The sequence below is a fragment of the Canis lupus genome, chromosome 1 (genome assembly GCF_003254725.2).
Source record: "Canis lupus dingo isolate Sandy chromosome 1, ASM325472v2, whole genome shotgun sequence".
In the NCBI taxonomy this organism is placed as follows: Eukaryota; Metazoa; Chordata; class Mammalia; order Carnivora; family Canidae; genus Canis; species Canis lupus.
Window position 1 is genome coordinate 92003752 of NC_064243.1, and position 27384 is coordinate 92031135.

At 36.4% G+C, this 27384-nt stretch overlaps 1 protein-coding gene and 1 long non-coding RNA gene across 41 annotated transcripts in view; one reads left to right on the forward strand and one right to left on the reverse strand.

Annotated features, from left to right (window-relative positions):
• RFX3 (regulatory factor X3) overlaps nucleotides 1–27384 on the reverse strand; it is a 288998-nt gene that overhangs the window by 120568 nt on the left and 141046 nt on the right. For all 40 annotated transcript variants that reach the window (XM_049092573.1, XM_035712800.2, XM_025423429.3 and 37 more), the window contains one exon: nucleotides 366–463. In XM_049092573.1, coding sequence (XP_048948530.1) covers nucleotides 366–463 — 98 coding nt within the window. The remainder of the gene's footprint in view (nucleotides 1–365; nucleotides 464–27384) is intronic.
• On the forward strand, nucleotides 461–27332 carry LOC112644792 (uncharacterized). The gene is made up of 3 exons (XR_003126761.3): nucleotides 461–767; nucleotides 1454–1503; nucleotides 24352–27332. It is a non-coding gene; the product is annotated as an uncharacterized LOC112644792 (long non-coding RNA).

Genomic DNA, 27384 nt, shown 5'->3' on the forward strand with positions numbered 1-27384 from the left:
AGACAAACACACAAACAAATCGACCTTATTTATAAAAACAAAAAGCATAAGGTATCAATAAGGTATAGAAATCACCAACGAGGGGTATACATTTTTTTCTCAACCTAGTGAAAACCATGAAGAGGCATAACAGTTTTAAGAATTTAAAATATTCCACTGAGGTTCAGTGAGAGGAAAATCAGCACACATTCTTAACAAACCTAGACAAATTTCACTCATGAGCTTAATTTCAGTAAGTCTGTTTTGGAAAAAAAAATTCCTGTGAAAACAAGGAAACAATTTGGGATGAGTGGGAAGTGTCAGAAAGTACACTATTTTCTCTAGCCACATGGGAGAACTAAAAATACTCCCACGCGTAAACTTACATCGCTCCATTGGTATAGACAGTATCGCTTCCTTCCACGTACTGCACCTGAGCTGGGTAGACATGCTGTACCTGTGGCACAGTCTGTACTTGCTGTACCTGCAAAACAAATATTAGGATCGTGTTGAGAAAGAGATAGGACAGGATACACAACATTAGATTTGCTTCAAAGACTTCTCCAGGGGGTTGAAAACTATGGGATTCATGCAAATTTCAAGATAAAGTGCATATTGGATCCAAATTAGCGTAGCAAGTATGCTGAACAAATTCTCTACCATTTGGGAATGCCGTTTCTGCAGATGCATAGGGATACACAGACTCCCAAATATTTGGGGTGAAAATTCTGAAAGCTCCTCACTTATTCTGATGGTTTACAAAATTCTCTTCACGTGGCCTGTTAAAGGTAAGTTTATTTTTCAATTTAAAAAATTCATGGGGCGCCTGGCTGGCTCAGTAGGTAGGGCACATGACTCTTGATCTCAGGGTCATGAGTTTGAGCCCCACGCTGGGTACAGAGATTGCTCTAAAAAAATTAAAAATTTAATTAATGATAGAAAATCTCACACACTCAAATGTAGAAAAGATAGTATAATAAACCCCCTGTACACACACTCAAATGTAGAAAAACTACTATAATAAACCCCGAGTACTCCTCATCCAAGATAAATAATTGCCACCAGACCTCCCCTTTTAACCCCTTATAGGATTATTTAAACACAAGTGCAGAGATTCTATCACCTCAGTGATAAATATTTCATTTTGTTTCTAAGAGAGGACTATTTTTAACATGAACACAATACTAGTATCACACGTAAAGCATTAACAATTCCTGGATATGACCTAAAATCTAGTCATTGTTAAAATCTAATTATCCCACTGTGTTCTTACAGTTGGTTTATTCAAATCAAGATCCAAACAAGGTCTGCATATTACATTTGAGTGAGATTTCCTATCTTTCTCTTTTAATCTCTAAATCTAATCTAATAAAATAAGTTAATCTAATAAAATCTAATAATGGCTAAATCTAATAAAAATATTTTTATTTCTTGATTATTACTTATTGAAGAAACTTGATTATTTGTCTTATAGAATCTCTGGAATTCTAGAGTTGGCTGATAGCATCCCTGAGATGTCATTTTGTAAGTTCCTTTAACTCCTGTTTGTCCTATAAAGTGGTAGTTAGATTGAGGGCCTTGAACAGGTTCAATTTTGGAAAAGCTGCCACATAACAGCTGGCTATCTCTCCTTCCACAGTGTTAACATATGATCTGTGGAGTCAGGTGTTGTCAGCTACACCCACTTATCATAATATGCTTCTTCTTCATGCTTTACCTGAGATTATTTGTAGCCACTGATGATTATTTCCTAGGGCTAGTATTTCAATTAATAAAGGTTATAACTTTGGTAGTCTGATTCTGTTATTCCTTCTACATTTATTAGTAGACTTCTATAAAGAAATCCCCCCTCTAGATGCCTGGGTGAATCCATCCATTAAGCATTTGCCTTCTGCTCAGGTCATGATCTCAGGGTCCTGGGATGGAGCCCTGCATCAGGGCTCAGCAGAGAGTCTGTTTCTCCCTCTCTCTCTCCCTCGACCCCCTAGTTTGTACTCTCTCTTAATTAATTAATTAAGTAAGTAAGTAAGTAAGGTAATTAATTAAAAAATAAATTCCTCTCGTTAATTATTTGGTTACTTTGAAATAAGGTTTGTACGGGAAAAGGAGGATAAAATACATGATTCTTCTCCCTACCAGTATTCAGAATAATGATTTTATCCCCTAATTCCTTTCCAAGGTGAAGAATGTGGTTTGGGGTTTGATCTGGTTGGTATCTTTATGATTCTTGGTGGTTAAACATATTTGATGTTTTTCGATCCAATAGTTTTTTGGTTGGTAAACTGACCCATCTCTGACCAATGGTAGTCCCTTCAAAGGGGGTTCTAAATCTTCTGCCTACTTCTACTGTGATCTTACTGGATCACAGTTATCTTTTTTACTTCCCTTGGTTTCTGTTGTGATAAGATATTCTAGACTTATCTCTTACATTTCCTGTTCTAGATCTAGAATCAACCTTTCTTCAAAGAGCCTGGTTAGGGACACCTGGGTGGCTCAGTGGTTGAGCATCTGCCTTTGACTCAGGGCATGGTCCAGGGATCCTGGGACTGAATCTCACATCAGGCTCCCCTCAGGGAGCCTGCTTCTCCCTCTATCTAGGTCTCTGACTCTTTCTCTGTGTCTTTCATGAGTAAATAAATAATATCTTAAAAACAAAAACAAAACAAAACAAAAAAACAAAGAACCTGGTTAGTTAGGAGTAATGTAAATATGTAAAAACTGTTTAGAAAGGCAATTTATAAACAGACTATTTGAAAACTTTGTGATTTCTTCTACAGAAATACTTACCACTGGAAAAGTTGCTGTACCATATTATTAAAAAATACAGTTTAGGGGTGCCTAGGTGGCTAAGCAGCAAAGTATCTGCCTTTGCCTCAGGTCATGATCCCAAGATCCTAGGATCAAGTTCTGCATCAGGCTCCCTGCTCAGTGGGGGCCTGCTTCTCCCTCTGCCTATGTCTCTGCCTCTCTCTCTCTCTTTGTCCCTCTCTCTCAGGAATAAATAAAAAAATTTTAAAAAATACAGTTTAGAAGAGCAAAAAGTTAGAAGGGAAAACTTTAATGAATGAGAAACAGAGTGATTAAGTAAATTAGAAGAAAACCATTCTGTAGAATATATGGCTAATGTTAAAAAAATTAAAATTGATACGTACTTTATTTTTTTGTGCATTAGATTATTTTTATTATTCCCTTTATTATTACCCTATTTCTATTGTGTCCATAGTTCCTCTTTTCATTTTTTTAAATGTATTTTTTATTGGTGTTAAATTTGCCAACATATAGAATAACACCCAGTGCTCATCCCATCAAGTGCCCCCCTCAGTGCCTGTCACCAGTCACCCCAATCCCCTGCCCACCTCCCCTTCCCCCCACCCCTAGTTTGTTTCCCAGAGTTAGGAGTCTCTCATTGATACATACTTTAAAAATAAGATTTCTATCACTAAGATGTTATCAAGTGAAAAAGTTACAGAATAATACTTACAGAACTGCTTTATGTACTTATGGATATTTCTAATTTGTGTGAACATGTATATATAAATGGATGTAAGTACATAAAGGAAAATAGAAGGATGTACATCAAACTTCTAAAAGTGGTTTCTCTGTTGAGTGACATGAAATGAGGTGGGAGAGGTAAGGGGACTAGCATCTTCTATTCTGAATATCTATATTACTCTTGGATTTTTAAGATGAAAATGAATTCATCTGTTACATAATACATAAAATACATAAATCAATATATGGAAGGATTTCTACTTCCAGCCACGATGGAATAAATATACTAAAAATGCCCTCCCCACACTAAACAAGTAGAAAATTGGACAAAAGATGTAAAATGATGTTTCTGGTCATTTGAGAAAAGGCATCATAACAATGTGATCCTTAAGAGTAGGTGAACACACAAGGTGATCCTATAATGATCCCAGCTTTTGAAATGGAGGCATTTCCTAGACTGCTGAGCAGGGAGTAACCAAGTAGAACATCATGATCACACCACAGTGAGGAGATATACTCTGGAGTTGGGGAGGCTAAGGCAGCTGAAATTTGGGAGCACTGTCAGAGAGGGCATTAAGCAGAGAAAGAGATCCCGGAACATTAACAAAGATTCCTTTCAGCCTGATGCTGAATACTGAATTGCACATCTATAGTGCACAGAGATACTCAACATTCAAGATATAGTGATGTTAAGCCTTAGGCTTAACTAGCTCTAGAGCAAGAGTACTTTAGAGCCATCTTAATAAAGCTAAAAAATAAGCCTCAAAAAGATCAAGTTGATTAAGGTAACTGCCTATATAAAACAAAGTTTAATGCTTTAACAGGAAGACAGCAAAATCAAGACATGCAAAACTTTAAGAATCAAAATGTCGAGTACCAAATAAAAAAATATTAGACATGTGAAGAAGCAGGAAAATGTGATATATAATCAGGAGAAAAAAGTCAATCAATAGAAACATACAGAAATGAAAGATAGGAAGTGGCAGAGATTTTTAAATAGTTATAAATAGGGATGCCTGGGTGACACTCAACACTCAGAGATTGAGTGTCTGCCTTCAGCTCATGCGTGATCTCGGGGTCCTGGGATCAAGTCTCACATTGGGTTCCCCTCAGGAAGCCTGCTTCTCCCTCTGCCTATGTCTCTGCCTCTCTCTGTGTCTCTCATGAATAAATAAAATCTTTACAAAAATGCTATAAATAGACTAGTTTTAACGGAGAACATGAATATGATGAGAAAAAAAGAAAGAAGCTATAAGGAACGAAGTAGAATACTGAAAAATACAAGATGAAAAAATACAGAATCTGAAAAGTAAAATTCACTGAATGGGAGTAAGAGTAGACTACATAATGCAGAAGAAAAGACTGGTCAATCTGAAAACCTAGCAATAAAAACTAATTGCCATGGGGCACCTGGGTGGCTCAGTCAGTTAAGCATCTGCCTTCAGCTCAGGTCATGATCCTGGGATCCTGGAATTGGCCTGCATCTGGCTCCCTGGCTCCCTGCTCAGCAGAGAGCTTGCTTCTTTTCTCTTCCTCTGCCCCTCCCACAAATTGTGCTCTTTCCCTCTCTCTCAAATAAATAAATGAATAACATCTTTAAAAAAAAGAACCCCACAAACTATCTGCCAAGAAGAACAGACAAAAAAGAAATGAGGAATAGAGAATCAGTGAACTATGTAATAACATTTTTTTTAAAGATTTTTTAAATTTTTATTTATTTATGATAGTCACAGAGAGAGAGAGAGAGAGAGAGAGAGAGAGGCAGAGACATAGGCAGAGGGAGAAGCAGGCTCCATGCACCGGGAGCCCGACGTGGGATTCGATCCCAGGTCTCCAGGATCACGCCCTGGGCCAAAGGCAGGCGCCAAACCGCTGCGCCACCCAGGGATCCCACTATGTAATAACATTAATTGCATTTGGAGTCTCAGAAGAAGAGGAACAAAAAACATAGTTGAAGAGTGGTAGAAACTTTCCAAATTTGATTTAAACTATAAACACACAGATCTAAGCTCAATATACCCAAATGTATAGACAAAGAAAACCCTATCAAAGTATATCATCATTAAAACGCTAACACTCAATAAGAAGAAGAAAAAAAAATATTTTTTTAAAGATTTTATTTATTTACGCATCAGAGACAGAGACAGAGAGAGACAGGCAGAGACACAGGCAGAGGGAGAAGCAGGCTCCATGCAGGGAGCCCAATGCAGGACTCGATCCCAGGACTCTGGGATCACGCCTTGGGCCGAAGGCAGGCACTAAATCGCTGAGCCACCCAGGCATCCCAAGAAGGAGAAAAAAATTAAAACGGATGGGATAAACGATACATCATACACAGGACAACATGTATTGAGGATTGAAAGATACCCAGTTATAAATAAGGCAAGCATAAGACAATCAAGTAACATCTTCAAAGTCTTGAGGGGGAAAAAAAATCTCAACCTAGAATTCCATTATCAGTGAAATGTCCTACCTCAACGAAGGAGAAATTCTTTTTCAGATAAAAGCTGAGGGAATTCTTCTCCAGCAGACCTCCACGGGAGGTAATGAAAAGGGAAGTGTTTCAGGCAAAAGAAAAATATTACAGATGCAAAGTGGGATCTAAATAAAGAAATAAGGAGCACTTGACCTAACAAATTTGCAGGGAAATTAAAAGTTTTTGTTTCTTTTTTTTTCTCATCTTTCAATTTTTATAAAAGATAACTGACCATGTAAAGTCAATATAATAACAACAACATATAATGGAGTTCACCACAGATACAGCAAGGAAATGTATGTATCACAAAAATAGCACAAGAGATGGAAGACAGAAATGAAAATAAACACTCTTGTAAATATTCTTTCCATTAAGTGGTATGTTACATGAACTGAGGTTATGACAAATTAAGATATATGCTAAAAATCCTAGGACAAACACCAAATTAAAAAAAAAAGTATAGCCAATAGTGGAGATAAAATGTAATAATTAAAAACACTCAATACATCCATTAGAAGGCAGAAGCAGAGGAAAAAGAACAACAAATGGGACAAATAGAAAAAAATAACAAGATGCTAGAATTATATGTAACCATATTGATAATTTTATTCAATAAACAAGTTTTAAATCTTGATTGTCAGAATGGGTAGAAATGTGAGACCCAACTATATGCTAGCCACTAGAACACTATCTATCTATCTATCTATCTATCTATCTATCTATCTACTATCTATCTATCATCTATCTATCTATCTATCTATCTATCTATCTATCTATCTTTTTTTTTTAAAGACAGAGAGAGTGTGGGTAGGGAGTTAGGGGCAGAGAGAGAGGGAAAGAAAGAATCTTAAGCAGGCTCCATAATGGGCTTAGGACTCAATCTCATGACCCTGAGATCATGACCTGAGCTGAAATCAATAGTTGAATGCTTAACCGACTGAGCCACCAGAGTGTCCCCAGAACACACTTTCTTTCGATATACAGAAATAGAAAGGTTAAAAATAAAAGAATGTGGAAAAAATAAGCTTTCCAAACACCAGTCATAAGAAAGATGGAGTGGTTCTACTACTATCAGTGAAAGTAGACTTCCAGACAAAGAAAATTACCATAGATAAAGAGGAGTATTTCATCAATAAAATTATCAAGAAGAAATATCCTGTATGTGTTTGCATCTAAGAACAGAGTTTGAAAATACATGAGAGAATTCATAGAAGAAATAAATGGGCAAACCCACAATCACAATGGGACATTTTAACATCCTTCTTTCCATAGTTGACAAAGATAGAAAATCAGAAGGACTCAGAAATTCTCAACCAACTTGACCTAAATGACTTTCACACCACAATCCTCAGAAGAGCAACAGAATATGCACACTTTCTTGCTTGTCCTCGTGGACATACGGCAAGACAGCTCAAATGTTGGAAAAGAAAACAAATCCTCACAAATTTCAAATAATCAAAACAGTAACAAAGTATATTCTCTGACCAGAAAAGAATTCAATTTGAAGTCAAAGATGAAAAGATATCTGGAAAACACTCAAACATTTATATGATGAGCACAAAATATACTTTAATTTAACCTATGATTCATAGGAGAAATCACAAGAGAAATTTAAAAATATTTTGAGCTCAATGATGATGAAAATACAATCCATCAAAATCTGGAGTGCAGGTGGAGCTGTGCATAAAGAGAAATTTATAGTTTTAAATATTTTTAGTAGGAAAAGAAGCCCCAATGCAATAAATCGAACATTTCAACTTTAAGAAGCTAGAAAATGAAGAACAAATTAAAACTAAGTATGAGAAAACATAATCAATGGAACAGACCTCTGAAAAACAATTTTTTAAAAAAAATCAATGAAACTTTAAACCTTAAAGTAGATTTAGGAGAAAAAGAAAGAAGGTACAAATTATTAAGAATGAAAGGTGAAACACACTGTAAAGACAGAAAATAGATAATAAAGGGAGCTTCATGTCAACAAATCCAATGAACAAAGTCCTTAAAAGACACAAAACACCAACAGTTGCAAAGAGAAAGGAGAAAAAATTATATATATACATGAAATCAAATTTATATCCCTAGAGAAAATTGCAGGTCCATTTGGCTTCATGGGTGAATTCTAGCAAACATTTCAGGAAGGAAATAAAAACCCAAACTGCCAGAAACCCCCTATCACACTTTAGATGAGAAAGAACTCAGACTAGGATACAATACCATCTAAACCTGGAGGAGTATTTCCAAACATAGCTTCTCTGCTCCTTTATAATCACCCTTTAAATTCTGCACATTCTTGCTACCTTCTCATAGTTCTGGTTGTTTTCTCTATATAAATTATCTCATCAACCAACACAAATCTACCATTTCTTTCCAGAGCTGATTTAAAATTTAGTTTCTCAAAAATAGCCTTCTGTAACTTGCTTTATCCCATGAGAGACTATTCCTTTCTTTTTTCTCTCAGAATTCTTAATACAAGTGGTAGCAAGTGGCTTGGTAATAACCTATGTTCTCCATTGGTTTCCTTCATTGTAGCCAATAGGGTGACAGCTGGCAAAATCATTTAACTTGAAAGTAGGAGATGAGATTTTTAAGGCTTGTGCTGTTATCTGCTCTTCATATATTGGAATAGTCAATTTATTTAAGTAATAATTTCCTTATCTGTAAGAAATTCCATCCCCTACATCATTAAGAATTTTTGTGAGAATCCAAAACTATTAAATATAGATACAAAGCATGGTAAAGATACACACAATAATTAAAATACATCTTGAATAAGTAGTGAAATTATTAAATACTTCAAAAATAAGGAGTCTTGTCTTCTACATCTGTGTAAATTTCAACTTTATATACCACTTGGTTTCAGCCATAAATATGCACAATAAATGTTCATCAAGGGTTCCTTCGAAATAAGAGATTCCATAATCAATGCAGAAATGAAACTCAGAAAATGCCAAGAATCTTGGGAAAGAAGTCTGGATAAATGCTGGCTAACTCATCTAAGAGAGCAATATAGAAATATGTCCCTTGATCACACAGAGACTTTACAGTACTATGTAAAAACAGGGCATCATTCTTTGCATTACCTATCAAGTTAAGGAATCAACAAAGTAAATAAAGACCAAACTAAAAGTAAAAATACTGATTGACAGCTTATTTTGGAGGTAATACAATTTTCATTATTATCCAGTATGTACGGCTTTTCTACCAACCATTAGAAATTGGGTTGAAGAGGTCCTCGAAACAAGTTAGTGATGATGAGAAATACAACTGCAAATCGGGCTTGTGGTTTGAGAAGGTATTCCTTTGAGGATGTAATGATGGTGGAGGAAGTAAAAAGAGGGGTAAATACAGAGAAAGAAAAGGAGGAGAAAAAAAGGAAAAATAACTTTTATGGAAAATAACTATTTTATGTATGCAGGTCTCATTTCACCAATGAGAAGTTAAAGATTGTTGAGTCTCTTATTTAGTTTTTAGTTGAGGGCATTGCTTGATTTTCTTTCTTTCTTCTTTCCCTCCTTTCTCTGCTTCCCACCTTCCTTCCTCTCCTTCCTGCCTTCTTTAGTTGTGGCAGTGGAGATCCATTATTGAGAAGGTGGGTTGCAGGGGTACCTGGGTGGCTCAGTGGTTGAGCGTCTGCCTTTAGCTCAGGTCATGATCCCTGGGATCCTGGGATCCAGTCCCACATCAGGGTCCCTATAGGGAGCCTGCTTCTCCCTCTGCCTGTGTCTCTGCCTCTCTGTCTCTCATGAATGAATAAATAAAATCTTTTTTAAAAAATAAAGATTTTATTTTTAAAAACATAATTCTGCCTCTTTGTCTGTCATGAATGAATAAATAAAATCTTTTAAAAAAATAAAGATTTTATTTATTTATTCATGAGAGACACGGGGCGGGGGGTGGTAGCAGGCAGAGACATAGGCAGAGGGAGAAGCAGGCTCCACACAGAGAACCTCATGTGGGACTCAATCCCAGGACCCTGAGATGGCCCTGGGCCAAAGGCAGGCTCTAAACTGCTGAGCCACCCAGCACCCAGGGATCCCTGAAAATCTTTTAAAAAGAAGAAAGAAAAAAAAAGAAGAAGAAAGAAGAAGAAGAAAGCAGAAGAAGAAGGTAAGTTGGAGAGCCATAGAAATGCTCTTTTGCCTCAAATTAATCAGATCCAGGAAGATAATCTGTGTCTACAGAACTAGTCTTGCAGAGTTTAAAACCCAGTCACAGGCTGGAAATGAGAACAGCAGAATTCTAGCCCACTTCAACTCCTGGCCCACGTTCCCATATAGAGCAGGGATTTTTTTTTTTTTTTATATTGTTGGTATATTCCCAAAGACCCAACACAATATAAACACACTGTAAATATTTAATAATTATTAATAATTATATAATGCCATGTATCTATCAAAGGAAATGCCCAGTGAATATCTGTAAAATGTATATTATCTTCTAAATGTGGATAAGTGCATTTGGATTTTTTTTTAAATAATAAAACCACCAAGGTAGGCTTATTCCAAATTGAACTGATGTGATCACTTTGAATGCCCTTTAATGCATCTTTAAAGAACAAAGGTGAAATTTTAAGAGGAAGCTGCATGCTCTTTTCTCTTTCCTAAAATAACTGTGATTTAAATTTGCTCAAATATTTGATACTGTTCTCATGTTAAACACTAATTTCTATTCAAGTATTTCCTAAATTGTTATCTATTATAAGTTTATTTTCTATTTTATTTGCCATACTTTAGTGCAGTGATGTGGGAAACAAAAGCAAAAGCAAAAATTAAATTTCCTTACAACTTATAGCCCATTGACAAGTCCTTGAGACAGGTGGAATGACGTTCCTAGATCTGGGAACTCAACTGCCTTGTAGTTGATACTTAATTTGCTAAGGGCAAAGGCAATCTTACCTTAACTAATATCCTGACCTCCAGGATCCTTTAAGTCGTCTCCTTTAACATACAAAAATTCCTTTGGAATAGTCCTATCAGGGCACCTGGGTGGCTTAGTGATCAAGCGTCTGCTTTTGGCTCAGATCATGATCCCGGGATCCTGGGATCAAGTTTTGCATCAGCCTCCCTTGAGGGAGCCTGCTTCTCCCTCTGCCTGTGTCTCTGCCTTTCTCTCTGTGTCTCTCATGAATAAATAAATGAAATCTTTAAAAAAAGAGAGAAACTCCCTATCACTACCTCCTCCCCAAGATATACGTTAGCAATCATCCTCCAAGCATATGGTCCATCGATATATATCCAAAGGGTCATGACTCAGGTCTTATTAGACAGTAATAAATGACCTTTATCCCAACAATAGCCAGCCCCCTCAAGGTCCTGGAAACCTTGTTTCCAAATTCCTTAGAGACTATCCCTATCCCCTCCCATCTTGAAAGTTATGTAATAGGCCACTCCTCATGACCCCAGTGCAGCTCTCTCTGCCCACAGGTCCTGTCCTCCTGTTCTAACAAAACCATCTTTTTGCACTGAAGATGTATTAAGAATTTGTTCTTGATCATTTACTTCAAACCCCAACATTTCCAAATCATAGGAACCTCTCAGGTCAGCACTACTAAGAGAGATGGAGAAATGTACATCATGTAGGTATGCCATTACCCTTTCCAGTTACTATATATTCCACCTATCTTTGTGAAATCTATAAACTGTCACATTTTACTGCCTACCCTATCAAAGCTCTTAGGGAAAAGGAAAAAGAGGATTAAATAAATTCTATAGGAAATTGATTTTCTTTTAACTCCACTGTCTTTCCCAAAATAAATTCAGTTGCATTTCCCAAGACAAAAGTTTTTCACCACTTTTGAATTTTAATAAATAAAGTGGTGAAAATGGGAACTGAAAAGAGTTGGACAAAGGTAAAATTAGGAGGAACAACCAAATATTTCTATAATGAACTGTTTAATGAATAAAAATGACCTCGGGCTAATTTCTAAAAGGTTACCTAGTACATCACAATATTGGCAGTAATGAGGTCTGACCGTAGTAACATTCTCTACTAGAAATTTATCCATTCTCTGTCAAATGAAGGGGGAAAAAATCTCCCAAAATATAAATATATGCAACAATCTATTTACATTCATAATGTATAATATGTATAATATGCTACATTAAGCAATTTAACCCTGTCTTACTGATATTTAAATGAAGCTCCTCTTATTACTATTCAAATGTCTTATTACAAATGCATTTGCTTATTTTCATACATTTTTATAATTCTTATTATTTATAAAGGAAGTGAATACCAAAATAAAGTACATACCACAAGAAAACACACTAGCTCCATACAATCAAGTAGTATATTCTGAGGACAAATTTATACAATATGTTGTTTTGGATGTGATTCAAAAAATAAAATAAAATGAATCACACTTCAAAACAAAACCTTTTCAAAAGTGAATGAAATCATTTATAATTGTTAAGCTTATTAGTCAGCTAAGAACAATATTTGTTTTTTTTAAGATGTCTTGATTATGTCAAGATCTTCATTACCTTTCTCACATAAGAGTATTCCTTACACATTTGGTTGGGACCAGACATGTCCAGCCTGAGCACAGACAGTCCCTAACTTAACAATGATTCAGTTTAACAATTTTAAGCAACAGGCATTCAGTAGAAACCATACTTTGAATTTTGAATTTCAGTCTTTTCCAGGGCTCAAGACATGTGCTATGATGCTCCCTTATGATTCTGGGCAGGGAGGCTGTACATCTGTCAGCGGTCATGAGGGTAAAGAACTGATAGGTAACAGACACACTCACACAACCAGTCTGTAACCAACAACCTTTCTGCTTTTCACTGACAGTGTACTCAGTGAGTTACATGAGATATTCAATACTTTTTTAAAAAACAGGCTTTATGTTAGATGACTTTGCTCCACTCTAGGTTAACGTAAAAGGTCTGAGCACATTTAATGTAGGCTGGTCTAAGCTGTGATATTTGGTAGGTGAGGTGCATTAAAAGCATTTCGACTTAGGATATTTTCAACTTAATGATGCGTTTACCCACATGTAACCCCATCATAAGTCGGGGAAGATCTCTACTGAGAACTGTCAAAAACCGCATGAAGATGTCTTTAATAGACCCACTAGAGAGCTCTTCGCAGATTAAAAACATGGGGTATCACAGTAGCCATGTTAGAGGCTGCTGTGTGACTGACCAAAGGGAAGCAGAAGGGAAAGAATCCACATTGCAACAGCTATTAATAGAAGGGCAGTGGGGAAGAGTAAGACCTCCAGAGTAGCAGCACAGAGTTAATTAGAAAAGCAGCCCTGTGAGAAAAAGAGAAGGAACAGAACTCATTCAATATTTCTGGACTCGTAAAACTGTAGGGAATTGAAAAGATTGAGGAAAGGTAAGCCAAAAAGTTGAGAGCATAGTGTGGGTCCAAGAGAAGGAAAGACGCAAGGCCAGAAACAGCGTAAGGGAAAAAAATGCATCTCCTCAACAGGCACAGGTCACGAAATAGAAATCACAAACCTAAATTTTTTTTTTTTAAGGCTTGGTTAAAAGTAAGATAAAGGATATGTCACAAGGTATTGACTACATCTTGCCAAGAAAGAAATCTACCAGTGGTGTGCATGTTCAAAATAATTTGCAGGTAAAGGATGTTTAGGACAGGATCACAGTGAATAAAAGCAAGGTAAGTGACAGGACAGGCTGGAAAAAAGGATGTTACTTAAATCTCTCTCATTGGGTTTACTGAGAAAACTAAGAATTTTCCCTAGATCTCTCATATTTAATATTCAAAGTTGTTCCTGGGATGCTCAATGATAACCACAAAATCTGTTTAATCTTCTATAAATGGAAGTCCTTCCACTTCAAAGAATGTGGTGAATGTGAACTAGTGGAAAACGGGGTGTTAATTTAAATGACAGAATCCCTTTTTTATGTAGAAAATTGAATTTGTTCACTTATTATAAACTCACTTGCTGGCCCTGTGTTAGTTGACTCTCTCACTTATAAACTGTGTAGCTGCTGCTTCTTTTCAGGAACACTCGGATTTTTGGATATCGTTTTCTCATAGCAGGCTTTCAGTAAATAAGAGATCATTCTAGCAAATTCAAATCCCATAAACACCACAAAGCCTACTTCTTCAACAGGGCTAGAGTTAAATATGAAACTTTAGCTCTACAGGAATTACTTATCAAAACTATATAGTTGCTGTAGGCAACTAGAAGTTGTTAGGAAATGTAAGAATTATTGTTATATTTGGACTTCAAGTAGAATCATATGAACTCTGAAGTCGTGAGTAAGGTCCTGGCTAACTATCTTGCACTTTTTTTTTTAATTCATGAGAGACACACAGAGAGAGGCAGAGACACAGGCAGAGGGAGAAGCTGGCTCCCCACGGGGAGCCTGATGCGAGACTCAATCCCAGGACCCTGGGATCACGCCCTGAGCTGAAGGCAGATGCAACTGCTGAGCCACCCAGGCGTCCCCACTATCTCACACTTCTGATGATACGAACATAGACGACTCAATCGGGAGTGAATCAGTTCAATCATCCCTAACTGCCTATCATGAGTCACCCAAAGAATCATGTAGCTGACCTGTATCAAAGAACAGAAGCGACTTGAAAGGGATGAAACAAGTTTCCAAAGGCAAAAGACAGTTTCTGGGAGGTGGGATGTCTCAGAGAAAATTTAGCTTAAAATGATTTCTTGATGACAAACTTGATGGATATTATATAAACTACAAAAACCTGCTTTTGGGAGTCAAAAGGAAAAATGAAATGACTACTTTGTATGAGTGAAGAACACCTTTTTCTTTTTCTTTTTCTTTTTTTTAAGATTTACTTAGAGAGAGAGAGCAGGTGAGCAGGAGGAGAGGGGCAGAGGGAGAGAGAGAGAGACAATCTCCAGCAGACTCTGCATTGAGCTCAGAACCTGATATGGGGCTCAATCCTACGACCCTGAGGTCATGACCTGAGCTGAAATCAAGAGTCAGGTGCTCAAATGACTGCATCATGCAGGCACCCTTTTCTTTTTTTGTAAATTAATTCGTTAGTTAATTTTAATTGAAATATAATTGACACACAATGTTACATTCATTTCAGGTGTACAACACAGTGGTTTGACAAGTCTGTAGTTATGCTATGCTCACCAAAAGTGTAGTTACCATCTGTCACCATACAGTGTTATGGTTCATTTCATAACTGGAAACCAGTATGTCCCACTCCCCTTTACTCATTTTGCCCATCCTCCCCATCTCTGCTAACCATCAGTTTGTTCTCTGTATTTATGAGTTTGTTTTTGCTTGAGGAATACTTTTTATTACGATTACAAAATTGTCTTGAACATTATTTCCCTTGGGGCCCAGCAGGACTGACCAATACTAGATTCTATTAAACTAAGAAATAATTTCTGGGGGAAGGAATTTACTAAATAACACTCTGGTGACCAGGAAGAGCAAATGAGCTAAGTACACCAAATTTACTATAGTATTAGGAGAGCTCTTTGAAACAGAAGGCTCCCTCTAGTCTTTCTTGTAATAAATAAAACTATAGAAACATAAAACGTCAATAAATGTAAGCAGCACATCAGAAGATATAACTGCATAAAATCAAGTTCTGCAACTCCAGACTGACCATTGGAATATGCACTTTAAATGTATCTCCTGGTGAGAATACATAGGTACAGATTCATATTTGATCTGAGTATCTATGGTAACAATGCACTTTTGCAGGAGACAAATGTTGACTCCTCTGGGATGGAGTACTGGGAATCAGGAGAATGAGTTGTTAGACTTACGTGCTGGTAGCTGAAGAACTATGACCTAAGTAACGTAACTTCTTAGTTATGTGTGATCGTTAAACTGGTGCTAAAACTATTATTAATAGTGATATGCAATACCATTTCATTCACAAAAATCCTGAGATGAAGTGAAGACAGTAGGCATTTTTATTCCCATTTTATAAATACAAAGACATAGTGAAAACCCAAAGATATGGTAAATGAAGGTAGCATTGACTCCAGGTCCTCTGACTCCAATCCTAGAATTTTCTTTTTTATTCTTTTTTTTATATAGATTGTATTTATTTATTTTTGAGAGACACAGAGAGAGAGGCAGAGACATAGGCTGACGGAGAATCAGGCTCCCTGCGGGGAGCCCAATGTGGGACTTGATCCCAGGACCTCAGGACCATGCCCTGAGCCGAAGGCAGACACTCAACCACTGAGCCACCCAGGCGTCCCTAGAATTCTTTCAACAAAACCTGTTTCCCCAAATGTGGGAGTAATGACACTGATAGTACAGAGGCAAGGCATTAATAATTATAAGCTATACACTAAGAACATATTCCATTTTTAATTATCTTTAAATCACTCTGATAAGGAAAAGATCTCAGCTTTTACCACCTCTCACATTTAATAACCTCACTTTTTTTTTAAAAGGACGGTAAGCCCCAGTGTCATCAAGTCATCATCAAACAAGAGCAGCAAGCCAAATCATATAATATCATTTCATTTTTCCTATATTTAATTTAATGTGTATCTTCTATTTACATCAAAAGATATTAGTTTTTCATGTTACATAGGAATATAAGATTTTCCTTTTAAATTGATTCACTTAAATAAGTTAATAGAAAACTAAGTAAAAAGAAATATATATATATAGTAGACTCTGAATAAAGCAAAAATCATGAAGCAGTTGGCAAAAGACTGAATAAACTGCACTGTATATCACACACTACAAATCACATACTCTTAATAAAGACATGAAAAGACTTTCCACTTTAGAGAGATTTACCTTTCACATGTGTATTAAAACAGAAAGTGACTTCACTGTATCAACTTACTAGTTACCCAAATACCAAAATAGAAGGAGTAGCAGTCATAAGTCTACCATAGCAGGGGTCAAGTTACTTTTGAAGCAAGCGATTAATATATCACCTACTTTTTTTGCTAATATTGCATTTTATGTATCCCAACATTTTTATGATCAAAAAGACAAGTAGTTTCATAAGATTCATACGATAAGGAAATAATCACAGTAATGTGTGATTGCCTCCTGTTGTAGGCTCACACTCATTTCCCACTATTCTTCTTCCAGGAGATAACAACTAACCATGGGACAGACAGCATGCCTTCCTCCAATCCTCTAACAATAAATACATACATTGATGTGTATATAGGTCCCTGTACTAACCAGGAGCAGTTAACACTAAATGTAACAGCAGACAACACCTAAATCTGAGCCCTTTAACTACTAAGTTACCCAGCTAAGGGAGAGTGTAGGAGGCTCAGCTCCCAGGGTCACTTAGAGACCCTAGTTAACAGAAGCTTTCTCATTGTGTAGATTTATCATCCTGATGTAGCCTTGGAGGAGGCGAGAGACTGCAGGTGGCATCAGGGTTCCCAAAGGCCTTGACTGACAAAGAATACATGTCACTTTTGCTTACAACCCAATACTCAGAATAAGCACAGGGTCCAGCCTAAATATCTAGGTGAACACTTTGTCTCTGCTACAGTATCTTTATGTTGGAGAGTTCATATATGAACCAGGTGAGAGGTAATGCGTTTTCCTGCTACTTGCTTTTCTTCATTTAACAATACATTGTAGACCCCTTTCCATCTAGGTGTATGTGTGTCTCAATATACACGCAAGCACAACTATTTTTATTGGTTTCACAAGTATGCCATAGTATAGATAAAGTTTAACTTATTCAACCATTCCACAAGTGATGAACATTTAGGTTACTTTTCTTCTTTTTCATGATAGAAGGACTCATATGCAGAAGGACCACACCTGGGTTCTATCAAACATCCTATGGGGTGAATCTCTCCATATGGTTACTGGCCATGTGTCTTTCATGTTTTGTGAATAGCCTATTCATATGCTTTGCCCATTTATCTACTGCATTGTTTGTCCTCCCTTAATGATTTACAGGATTCGTTAAAGATGATGACATTTTTATTCCCAGGTATTTCATGCCTTTTTTTCCTTTAAATTTGTTTATGGTGTTTATTAACTATTACTTGGCAAAACAGGTCAACTTCTTTCCTCTAAGTCTTGTGATCCTTTATGTTCTATGTAAGATGATCTGCCCCTATGATTATGAAAAAAATACTTCCTGTTTTTGTTTGTATTGGCTTTGTAGTTTTAAAACTGATTAGCTCTATCATCTCTATTGAGTATTACGATAAAGGTCTAACTTTGTTGTTATTGTTTTTCCAGACAGATATCCAATTTTTCTCAACATCATTTATGGCACTATCCATTTATTATTTGAAATAATAGGTTTATCATGAACCAAGTTCTTATTTATACACAGATCTATCTATTTATTCCTGGTCAGTCATCACTCAGTTTTTACTACTATAGCTTTGTGATGGCTTTCTGAGATTAGGTACAACAAATTCTTTCCCCCAATGCTTTTCTTTCTGCCAAATCTTCTGGGCTCTTCTTGTGTATATTCTTTTCCATTAACTTTATAATTGGATTTTCGACTTTTAAGAAAACCTTGCTCTGTTTTTTATTTGTATTATACTGAAATTATATCTCATTTTAGAACTCAGGTCTTCATTTTAATGGCCTTTCCCATGTGAGTTACATGCTTCACTCTCACTTGCTGGTGATCCTCGAGCTTTTATGAAGATTGAGGCTAGACTTCAAAGTGATATGGTGGGCAAAATTCCAAAAATGTCCCCACCCTCAGATTTCAATCCCTTGTAATACATGAATATGATGAGGCATCTCTCCTGTTATTATGTTATGTTATATGGCCCAGTTGAGCTCAAAATAAAGTGAAATTGATCCAGCCTCTGGCGCCCTTAAAAGTGGAGGGCTTCTCTGGCTGTAGCAGAAGAGGAAGTCAGAAAGACAAAGCAGAGAAGGCCTTGCCATGTGTTTGTGGCTGTACAGATGGAAGAAGAGGAATAAGTGCAAGCAAGCTCTGGGAACACAGCAGACCCCAGCTGACAGCCAGCAAGAAAACAGAGACCTCAGTCCTACTACTGAAAGGAAGGAAGGAAATAAATCCTGCCAAGAACCTCTTTGAGCATGGAAGTCAATTCTTCCCCAGGACCTCTAGGTTAAAAAAAAAATAGCCCAATGTGACAGACACCTTAATTTCAATCTGGTAAAACCTAGAACAGAGAATCCAGTCAAGTCCATTTAGACTTCTGACCTACAGAAAATTATGAGAAAATAAATAGGAACCGCTTGAAGCCACAAAATTTGTAATTTGTTATACAGCAACGGTAAACGAATTCAGAATAAGCTTCAAGGCAATTGTTATTGCCATCTTCCACCTTCGTGCATTTTTCAGGATTCCTAGGGAGAAACGAAATAAAATCATTTGTATTTCCCCACTTCGGGTCTCACAATACTCCCTGATTAAGAGGAGCATAGATACCAATCTAAATCTTTAATTTCTTGCCAATTTTAAGGCTTTGGGGGAAAAGAAAGGCTAATTCTTCCTTAAAAAGTTAAAATATTTAAGATACAGAGTAAATTAAAAAAATCAAAGGACAAAAAATTATCAGGTAAAGCATATAATAAAACTTTAGGACAATAATAACTATTATCAAACCCTAGAATCCAAAATTTATTTCACAAGAGGTCAGGAGATACATGATAACCAACATTCTTTCAGTATTTATCTACATAGATGCACTGACTACAATGTTTAAAGGAGAAAATAAAAATAAAAAAAAAACCATAAAGGAGAAAACAGTTTTGTAATATAGTGATCGGTAACAATCTTGATTCCACTAGTATAAATTCCTTCACTGTTTACACATTTTGCCTTTAAGTGAAAATTCAAGTTTTCACATAATATACTAAATTTCTAAAATTCTTCACACTCTAAGAACTACTGAAATCAGCTTAGAGAAATATGAACTGATATAAAGCTGAATTATATAATTTTTAAAAAGATATCTTGAAAGGAAATTTACAATGGTACTTGGTGACTAGACTGAAAATAAAATAAGCTTCTCTATTTTTGTCTGCATACTCCTATACTATTTAAATCCTTTTTAATGAAATATGTTGCACATAGCACTTGTGTAAAATGTTTGGGACAAAGGAATGAATAAAGTAAAGCAAGGAAAAAGCCAAGCACTGAATATGAATAATGATGATTTCAATTTCCAGAGCACTGACAGCAATACACTAAGTTTTAGAATTAAAAAAAAAATAGAAAAATAAACACAGAAAGAGGAGAAATATTTAAGAATATCAACATACTCTAACATGGAATAATGATTAGCTACTTGTTAGAATTGGTAAAACGTTGGGGATCCCTAGGTGGCTCTGCAGTTTAGCGCCTGCCTTTGGCCCATGGTGTGATCCTGGAGTCCCGGGATTGGGTCCCATGTCGGGCTCCCGGCATGGAGCCTGCTTCTCCCTCCTCCTGTGTCTCTGCTTCTCTCTACGTCTATCATAAATAAATAAATAAATCTTAAAAAAAAAAAGAATTGGTAAAACATTATGAAAAGTGAATTTAAAAGAAAACATTTTCTTATCCATTGGCTGAAATAAATTTTAGAAGTTGATTCTCTTAGTCAAAATTGGTCTTTAAAATTATTGACTTGCCAGATATTGCTCTTTTCAAAATTCTAATTTCTACAAAAGAGAAGTGAGAGAATTGTAGTGATGGACTTAGGAACCAGTATCTTTCTTGAAGCTTTGACAGATGGTCTTATCACGAGGATGGACATGGATCTTGTTTACGTAACTGATTTATTTTGATGGTTTTCAACTCAGTAAACAAAAGGTATTACTGATCTAACTACCAAGGCGTTTGGGAACAGGTTTGCAATTGATTTCATCATCATTGGGAAACCCGGCCACCTGAAATCTATTTCCCACTTGACAGCCAAACTGCCTGGAACCTCACGATGGACTATGATTCCTTTGAATCATTACTCTTAATTTTCCCACTCCTAAGCACTGTAGTTTATAATTTAAATCTCGTGCTTTGTCATCTATTTACATCTTATATAACTAACATCCCTGCAAAAACAATGCTGGTTTTGATGTAGAAGAGTAAGGAGGCAATTTTCTTTCTTAAGTAAACCCTATGTTCTCTTGCCTTCTTTATCACCCATCATGACACCCAGTACATAGTAAATCCTCAGAAAGGATTTGTTGAAGCAAAGGAGGCAGGCACAAACCACAATTCAGCAAATAGCTCTGAGCTACCAAGGAACAACAACAACAAAAAAACCACACAGGCAAACGGCACAACAAACATAAAAAGAAGAAGATGGTCAAGAAGAGAGCATGAAACTTTCAGTTCTCATGCTATTCCTAACTAAAGCGGTTTTATTTTTCCTTACTTTATGACTTTTTTATTTAATAGCTCCACACATATGCTACTTTAAAGAATAAAATTCATTGAGTTGGTAAAATAAAATAAAATTCTACCATGAAAGGGCTGCTTGTAAAGAAGTAAAAAGATGGGTCCCTGGAAGCACTGACAGCCCATTAGATCAAATAACGGTTTCACACCAGCAGAAACAAAAACGTTTGACGCCAAGAACAAATGACTAAAGATATGGATCACAAAAATGGTTGATGACTAATTTGGGGCTGAATCCATGACCAGTTAGGTTTATAGACAAGTGTTTTTTGTTTGTGGTGGTGGTGTTTTTTGTTTTTTTTAATGGCCAGTTAGGGCGTTTGAAATGGTCAAAAGCGTTCTAAGTGATCTCCAGAAAATTACCCAATGAGTGCATGTAGGCTGTATGTAGCAGTCAGTTCAATGTTAATTCAAATTACAAAATATTTATAAAGTCTAAAAGTAAGAGTATTAAAAACTACCCACCCTATATTTTTAACGATTGTTTTTTAGAATCACAGAAATCAATATTCAGACTTTACCTACTCAGTAGTTGAAAACTGCCTTCAAGAAACTGTCAACTTGTGCACTTTAAATTCTTCTATGAGGGGATTTTTAAGAAAGGGAACAAAACTTATGAATGTGCAATCTGTGAATTAGAACAGTACTTGCTTCCTGGAGTGGGGTGGGGGCGGGTAGAGGAAGGCAGAGATGTACTGGGACAGGCACAGGAAACATCCAGGGGTGATAAAAATATCCTGTATCTGGATCAAAGGGTAGGTTCAGTAATCACTCTCACAGCACACTGAACTGTGTCTCTCAAGGTCTGTGTAGCTCACTGTAAATAGATTGAAGCTCACTAAAAACTAAAAGGCAAAAACATGTATGTATGTAAAATACTTCCACTTTTCTCTATTATATATGAAATATACTTACGGAATGCATTTATAATTGTCAATTGAGAATAGATGCTTTCTTTTACAACATCCAGATAAGTAATACAGGTGTGTGTGTGTGTGTGTGTGTGTGTGTGTGTATGTGTGTGTATGTGTCTTTAGGGGACGGGTGAGTGTTTTCCCCAGAAAAGTCAAACAGTAATTTATTAAGTTTCTCATCATGATATGTGGCCACAATAGTATTGCAAAACATTTGTGCAAATAATGACCAAGAATATAATTAAACAAAGCTTCTTCAAATTATTATGTTTTAACATAAAATGAATTCTATTTTTAGCAAAGCAAAATAATTACTGAATTATTTTACTCGGCTTATAGAAAAAACTGATGAGAGGCAAAGTCATTCAAGTCATTTGTTATGGTATTTATATCACTGAAATGGGGTATTATTAGTTTCGACCAGGGATGAGCTCTCTAAAACATCAGAGGTGCCTGTTCACAATCTACAAAAGCTTTCATTTTATTCACATGCTTCTGCTTATAAAGCCAGCAATACGGTACATATTTTTTTTTTTTGCCCATGGAGTTAATAAGATAAAGCAAATAAATTTAGATACTTACAATAACGTAACCAATTCAATTTCTGTAGCATCAGTTAATTCCAATTGTTTAATTTTAACTATACTTATATTAGAGCAGAGTACTTAGGATTAAATCAGTGTTTCCACTAACATAGCTCTAAAATACATTTTAATAACTATCAAATAATTGATATAGATACGCTATGACTTTGGGGATAATTTCGGTAATTTGTATAACTAAAATCATTTAAATTACCATCAAAAGAGGATAAATTATTAACAAACCATGAGGTTTTACATGTGGCCAGAAATTTAAATTATGCTTCAATAAATGTATTATCTTGAAAAAGCAGTTAGGGAAAATAGGCTCGTCAACTTAAGCAAGATGAAGAGAAGCTGGAGAAAGTCCAGGAATGAATAATATAAATTACTAAGTGATTGGAAAATGACTTAACAAAGAAAGCCTAAAATGATTTGGATTTGTAGGGAACAGAAGAAGGCAGGGGTGGGCATTAATAACACCAGCCTTTACTCAACCAGACAAAGTGATACTATGCACACAGACCTCCCGTGCTCTCTGCCCAGTAAGAAAAGGATCTAAGATCAACCCCAGCAGAGTTATCTACGTTTAGGTGCCAAGAAAACTTTCCCTTGTAGATGCAAGATTTTGCATCTAATAACGGCTGTAAAATCCTAAACTCTGAAAATGTTTAGCCACAACAGAAATTAACAAGGTAGTCCTTTCTCTACTACATGCAAAGCATATGTAGTAAGTGTGGTGGACCTTGTGTCCTTATGTGCACACCCTCACTGCTTGGACACACAGCGGTCTAACTTAACACTAGAGCCACCTGTTCAGCAGAGAGATTTCAGACTCTCAGCACCCTCTCTGCTCAGCTGCAAACAGCCAGAAACAGCAGGAAACTGACCCTTGCTGTGAGCAGCCCTCTGCCAATAACGGACAGGAGTCTGTATAAGAACTCCAGGCTTCCTCTTCCCTGATGTGGCAAACATTGGTTCCCAGACTGTCCCAGTGTGATCCATCCCCTCTTAGCCATAGCTGTAACGTGCATAATCCTAGAATCTGTATTGGATCAATTCCTTGCCTTGTTTCACTTTCCCAATATCCCACTGGCATTTCCAGGAATCACCTCCCAAATAAACTCCTGGCACTGAAATTTCTGTATCGGAGTTTACTTCTTTACTATCCAGACTAAGGTAACCTATATTTCAATATATTGCCATCTCTTCAGACACTTAGTTTCTTTAAGTGGTTCCTCAATTTTTAAATTGCTTGAAAAACTTTCATAGCTCCACAAGAAATGGAAAACTTCTATGTTCCAGCTTTCGTTGTTATAGTACACCCAAAATGAACAACATTCAAATAGTTACTTTAAACAAGCCAGCTGTTGTTACCTGTTACTACTGAGCCAGAACCCTGCTCTTTTGTGTGTGTGTGTGTGTGTGTGTGTGTGTGTGTGTGTGTGTTTTACCTGTGAAGGGGTGGGGGTGAGCAAATACAAGTGAGATAGTACAGATACACTGCACCAAACTGACCTTGCTGATTACGTCAAGTGAGCGGCAGGTTATGGAAGGGGGACAACTTCCTGGCTCTGGGATTCAATGTTTTCTTCTTTCTTGTTCACAGAACTACTTGAAGTCCATCTTATCATCTGAGACCACTTCAAATCACTTCACATCCCAACAGAATACATGTGGCATGCTTCTGGCCCCTAGATCAGTCCAGAAACTACTAAATAATGAGAAGGAATTCCAGTCTTAATTTTCTAGGTGGTTGTGGCCAAGCTGCTTCATTTTTCTGGATCTCAGTTTCCTCAACCTTAAAATGAGAAAGTCAAAGCAGGGGTGCCTAGAATATTTTTTGAATCTAAGAGGGAAGAAAACTCTGACATATGCTCAATGTGGATCACCTTGAGGATATGAGGTTAAGTGAAATAAACCAATGAGAAGAAGACAAATACTATATGATTGCTCTTATGTGGGGACCTTGAGCAGTTAGATTCATAGGCACAGAAAGCAAAACAGAGGTTACCAGGGGAAAGGGGGAGTTGTTTAACAGATACTGAGTTTCAGTTTTGCAAGAGGACTTCTGGAGACTGGATGCACAACAATGTGAATAACTTAGCAATATTGAACTGAACATTTAAAAATGGTTAAGATGGCCAATTTTTTGTTATGCTTGTTTTTCCACAAACTAAATTTTTAAAAATACAGGTTTAAAAAAACCCATAGGACTAGATGACATTTAAGATCTCTTTCAGGGGATCCCTGGGTGGCGCAGCGGTTTGGCGCCTGCCTTTGGCCCAGGGCGCGATCCTGGAGACCCAGGATCGAATCCCACATCAGGCTCCCGGTGCATGGAGCCTGCTTCTCCCTCTGCCTATGTCTCTGCCTCTCTCTCTCTCTCTGTGACTATCATAAATAAATAAAAATTAAAAAAAAAAAAATTTAAAAGATCTCTTTCAGGGAGAAAAAAAAAAAAGAAAAAAAAAAAGATCACTTTCAGGTCCAGACTCTTTGAATTAGTATTAATAACAATTATGTAATTGATAATGGTCGTGATACAAGATTCATGAACAAAATTAGAACAAAAAGTTATTTATCCCATAAATATTATGCACAGTACTTGTAGGAGCTGTATTATAACCATTAATCTCTATGATGCAAGGAATGAGCTTCAGTGACTAATAATTATTCATGCTCTCTACAGAGATTCACTAAAATATTACCTAAATGTTGGGAAATCTCAAGGCCAAATAGAAAGTTCTGCAAATTTAAGATGACTATTAATCTCTCTGCAGAGCTGTCACCTCCACTTTGAAGGCTGTTGGTTCCCAGCCAGAATGAACATAACACCATAACTCTCTCATGGTGAAGCCTGTGTCAGGATGAGCTGTACATGTCTACCATTCTACCTTTACTCTATAAGCCAGTGAGTAAGACCTCAGCATGCTGTAGTTTATTCTTCTTGTCTACCTCTGCCCATGACATACTGCAATCACTCCATGTTTCTTAAATTGATTTGAATTAGCATACCACCTACTCATAAATTCTCAAGTTTCTCAATACAAGATGATGAGAGGCTTTCTAAAATTAATCATTTCATATCATTTTTCATGTAATTCTGTTTCTTACTGCAAACATATAATCTACCCTAAGTTAATGTATCATTAAATTTTAATTTTTATTCTCCTTGGTTTTAACTTAAAATTTTTAAAATTATTTTAACCCATTTAAGTTTATTTTAGAAATCTATTTAATTAGACACAAGTTAAATTTTTGCTGGTTTATTTATATATTTTTAAAGATTTATGTATTTATTCATGAGAGACACAGGAGAGAGAGGCAGAGACATAGAAAGAGGGAGAAGCAGGCTCTTCACAGAGAGCCCGATTTGGGACTCAATCCTGGATCCTGGGATCACTCCCTGAGCTGACGGTAGACACTCAACCGCTGAGCCACCCAGGCGTCCCTATATTTGCTGGTTTAAATAAAAGTAGAAATGGAAGAATAATAATCTGTGGGCAAAAATATTAAAATATGTATAGTTGGCCAAAGAAGCCAACATCAACATCATTAGCCATCAGAGAAACACAAATTAAAGCCACTGTAAGATAACTAGTATAGGGATCCCTGGGTGGCGCAGCGGTTTGGCGCCTGCCTTTGGCTCAGGGCGCGATCCTGGAGACCCGGGATCGAATCCCACGTCAGGCTCCCGGTGCATGGGGCCTGCTTCTCCCTCTGCCTGTGTCTCTGCCTCTCTCTCTCTCTGTGACTATCATAAAAAAATAAAATAAATAAAAATGATTAAAAAAAAAAGATAACTAGTATATAACTACTCACTAGCATAGCTAATATTAAAAACATTAATAATTCCATGTTTGATAAGGATGTCCAGCAACTAGAACTCTCATATACTGCAGGTGGGAATATAAAATGGTGTAATCACTTTGGAAAACAGTATGGCAGCTTTTCACAATGTTAAACACTTGTCATGTGGCCCTACAACTCTACTTCTAGATCTTTACCCAAGAGAATAAAAACATTATGTCTACACAGAGACTTAATATATGAATGTTCAAAACTGGAAACAAACGAAATGATTAATAACAGGTGAAAGGATAAACAAACTGTGATACACTGTTATCATGGAATGCAGTTCATGAATAAAAAGAAATAAACCACTAACAGATTCAAAAACAGGGAGGAACCTCCCAAAAACTATGGTGAGTCAAAGAAGCCAGACACAAAGGAGTAGATGTTTTGTGATTTCATGTATCTGAAATTCTAGAAAAGACATACGGTCTAAATGACAGAAGAGATTTTACCGGACCTAGGAATATGGCAGCGAAAGCACTGAACACAGAGACACACAGGAGTTATTTGGGGTGATGAAAATGCTTTATATTTTGATTGTGATGATATTTATAAAGGGTACATATTTATCAAAACCCATCAAACCATACACTTAAATGGCAAACCTTACTGTATGTAAATGACATCTTCCTCCTGGCCTATTATAGAATGGTAGCTTCCAAATGTTTTTTAATCATTTTTCACTCTGACTTAAATTTTTTTTTTTCAATTTTATTTATTTATGATAGTCACACAGAGAGAGAGAGAGAGGCAGAGACATAGGCAGAGGGAGAAGCAGGCTCCA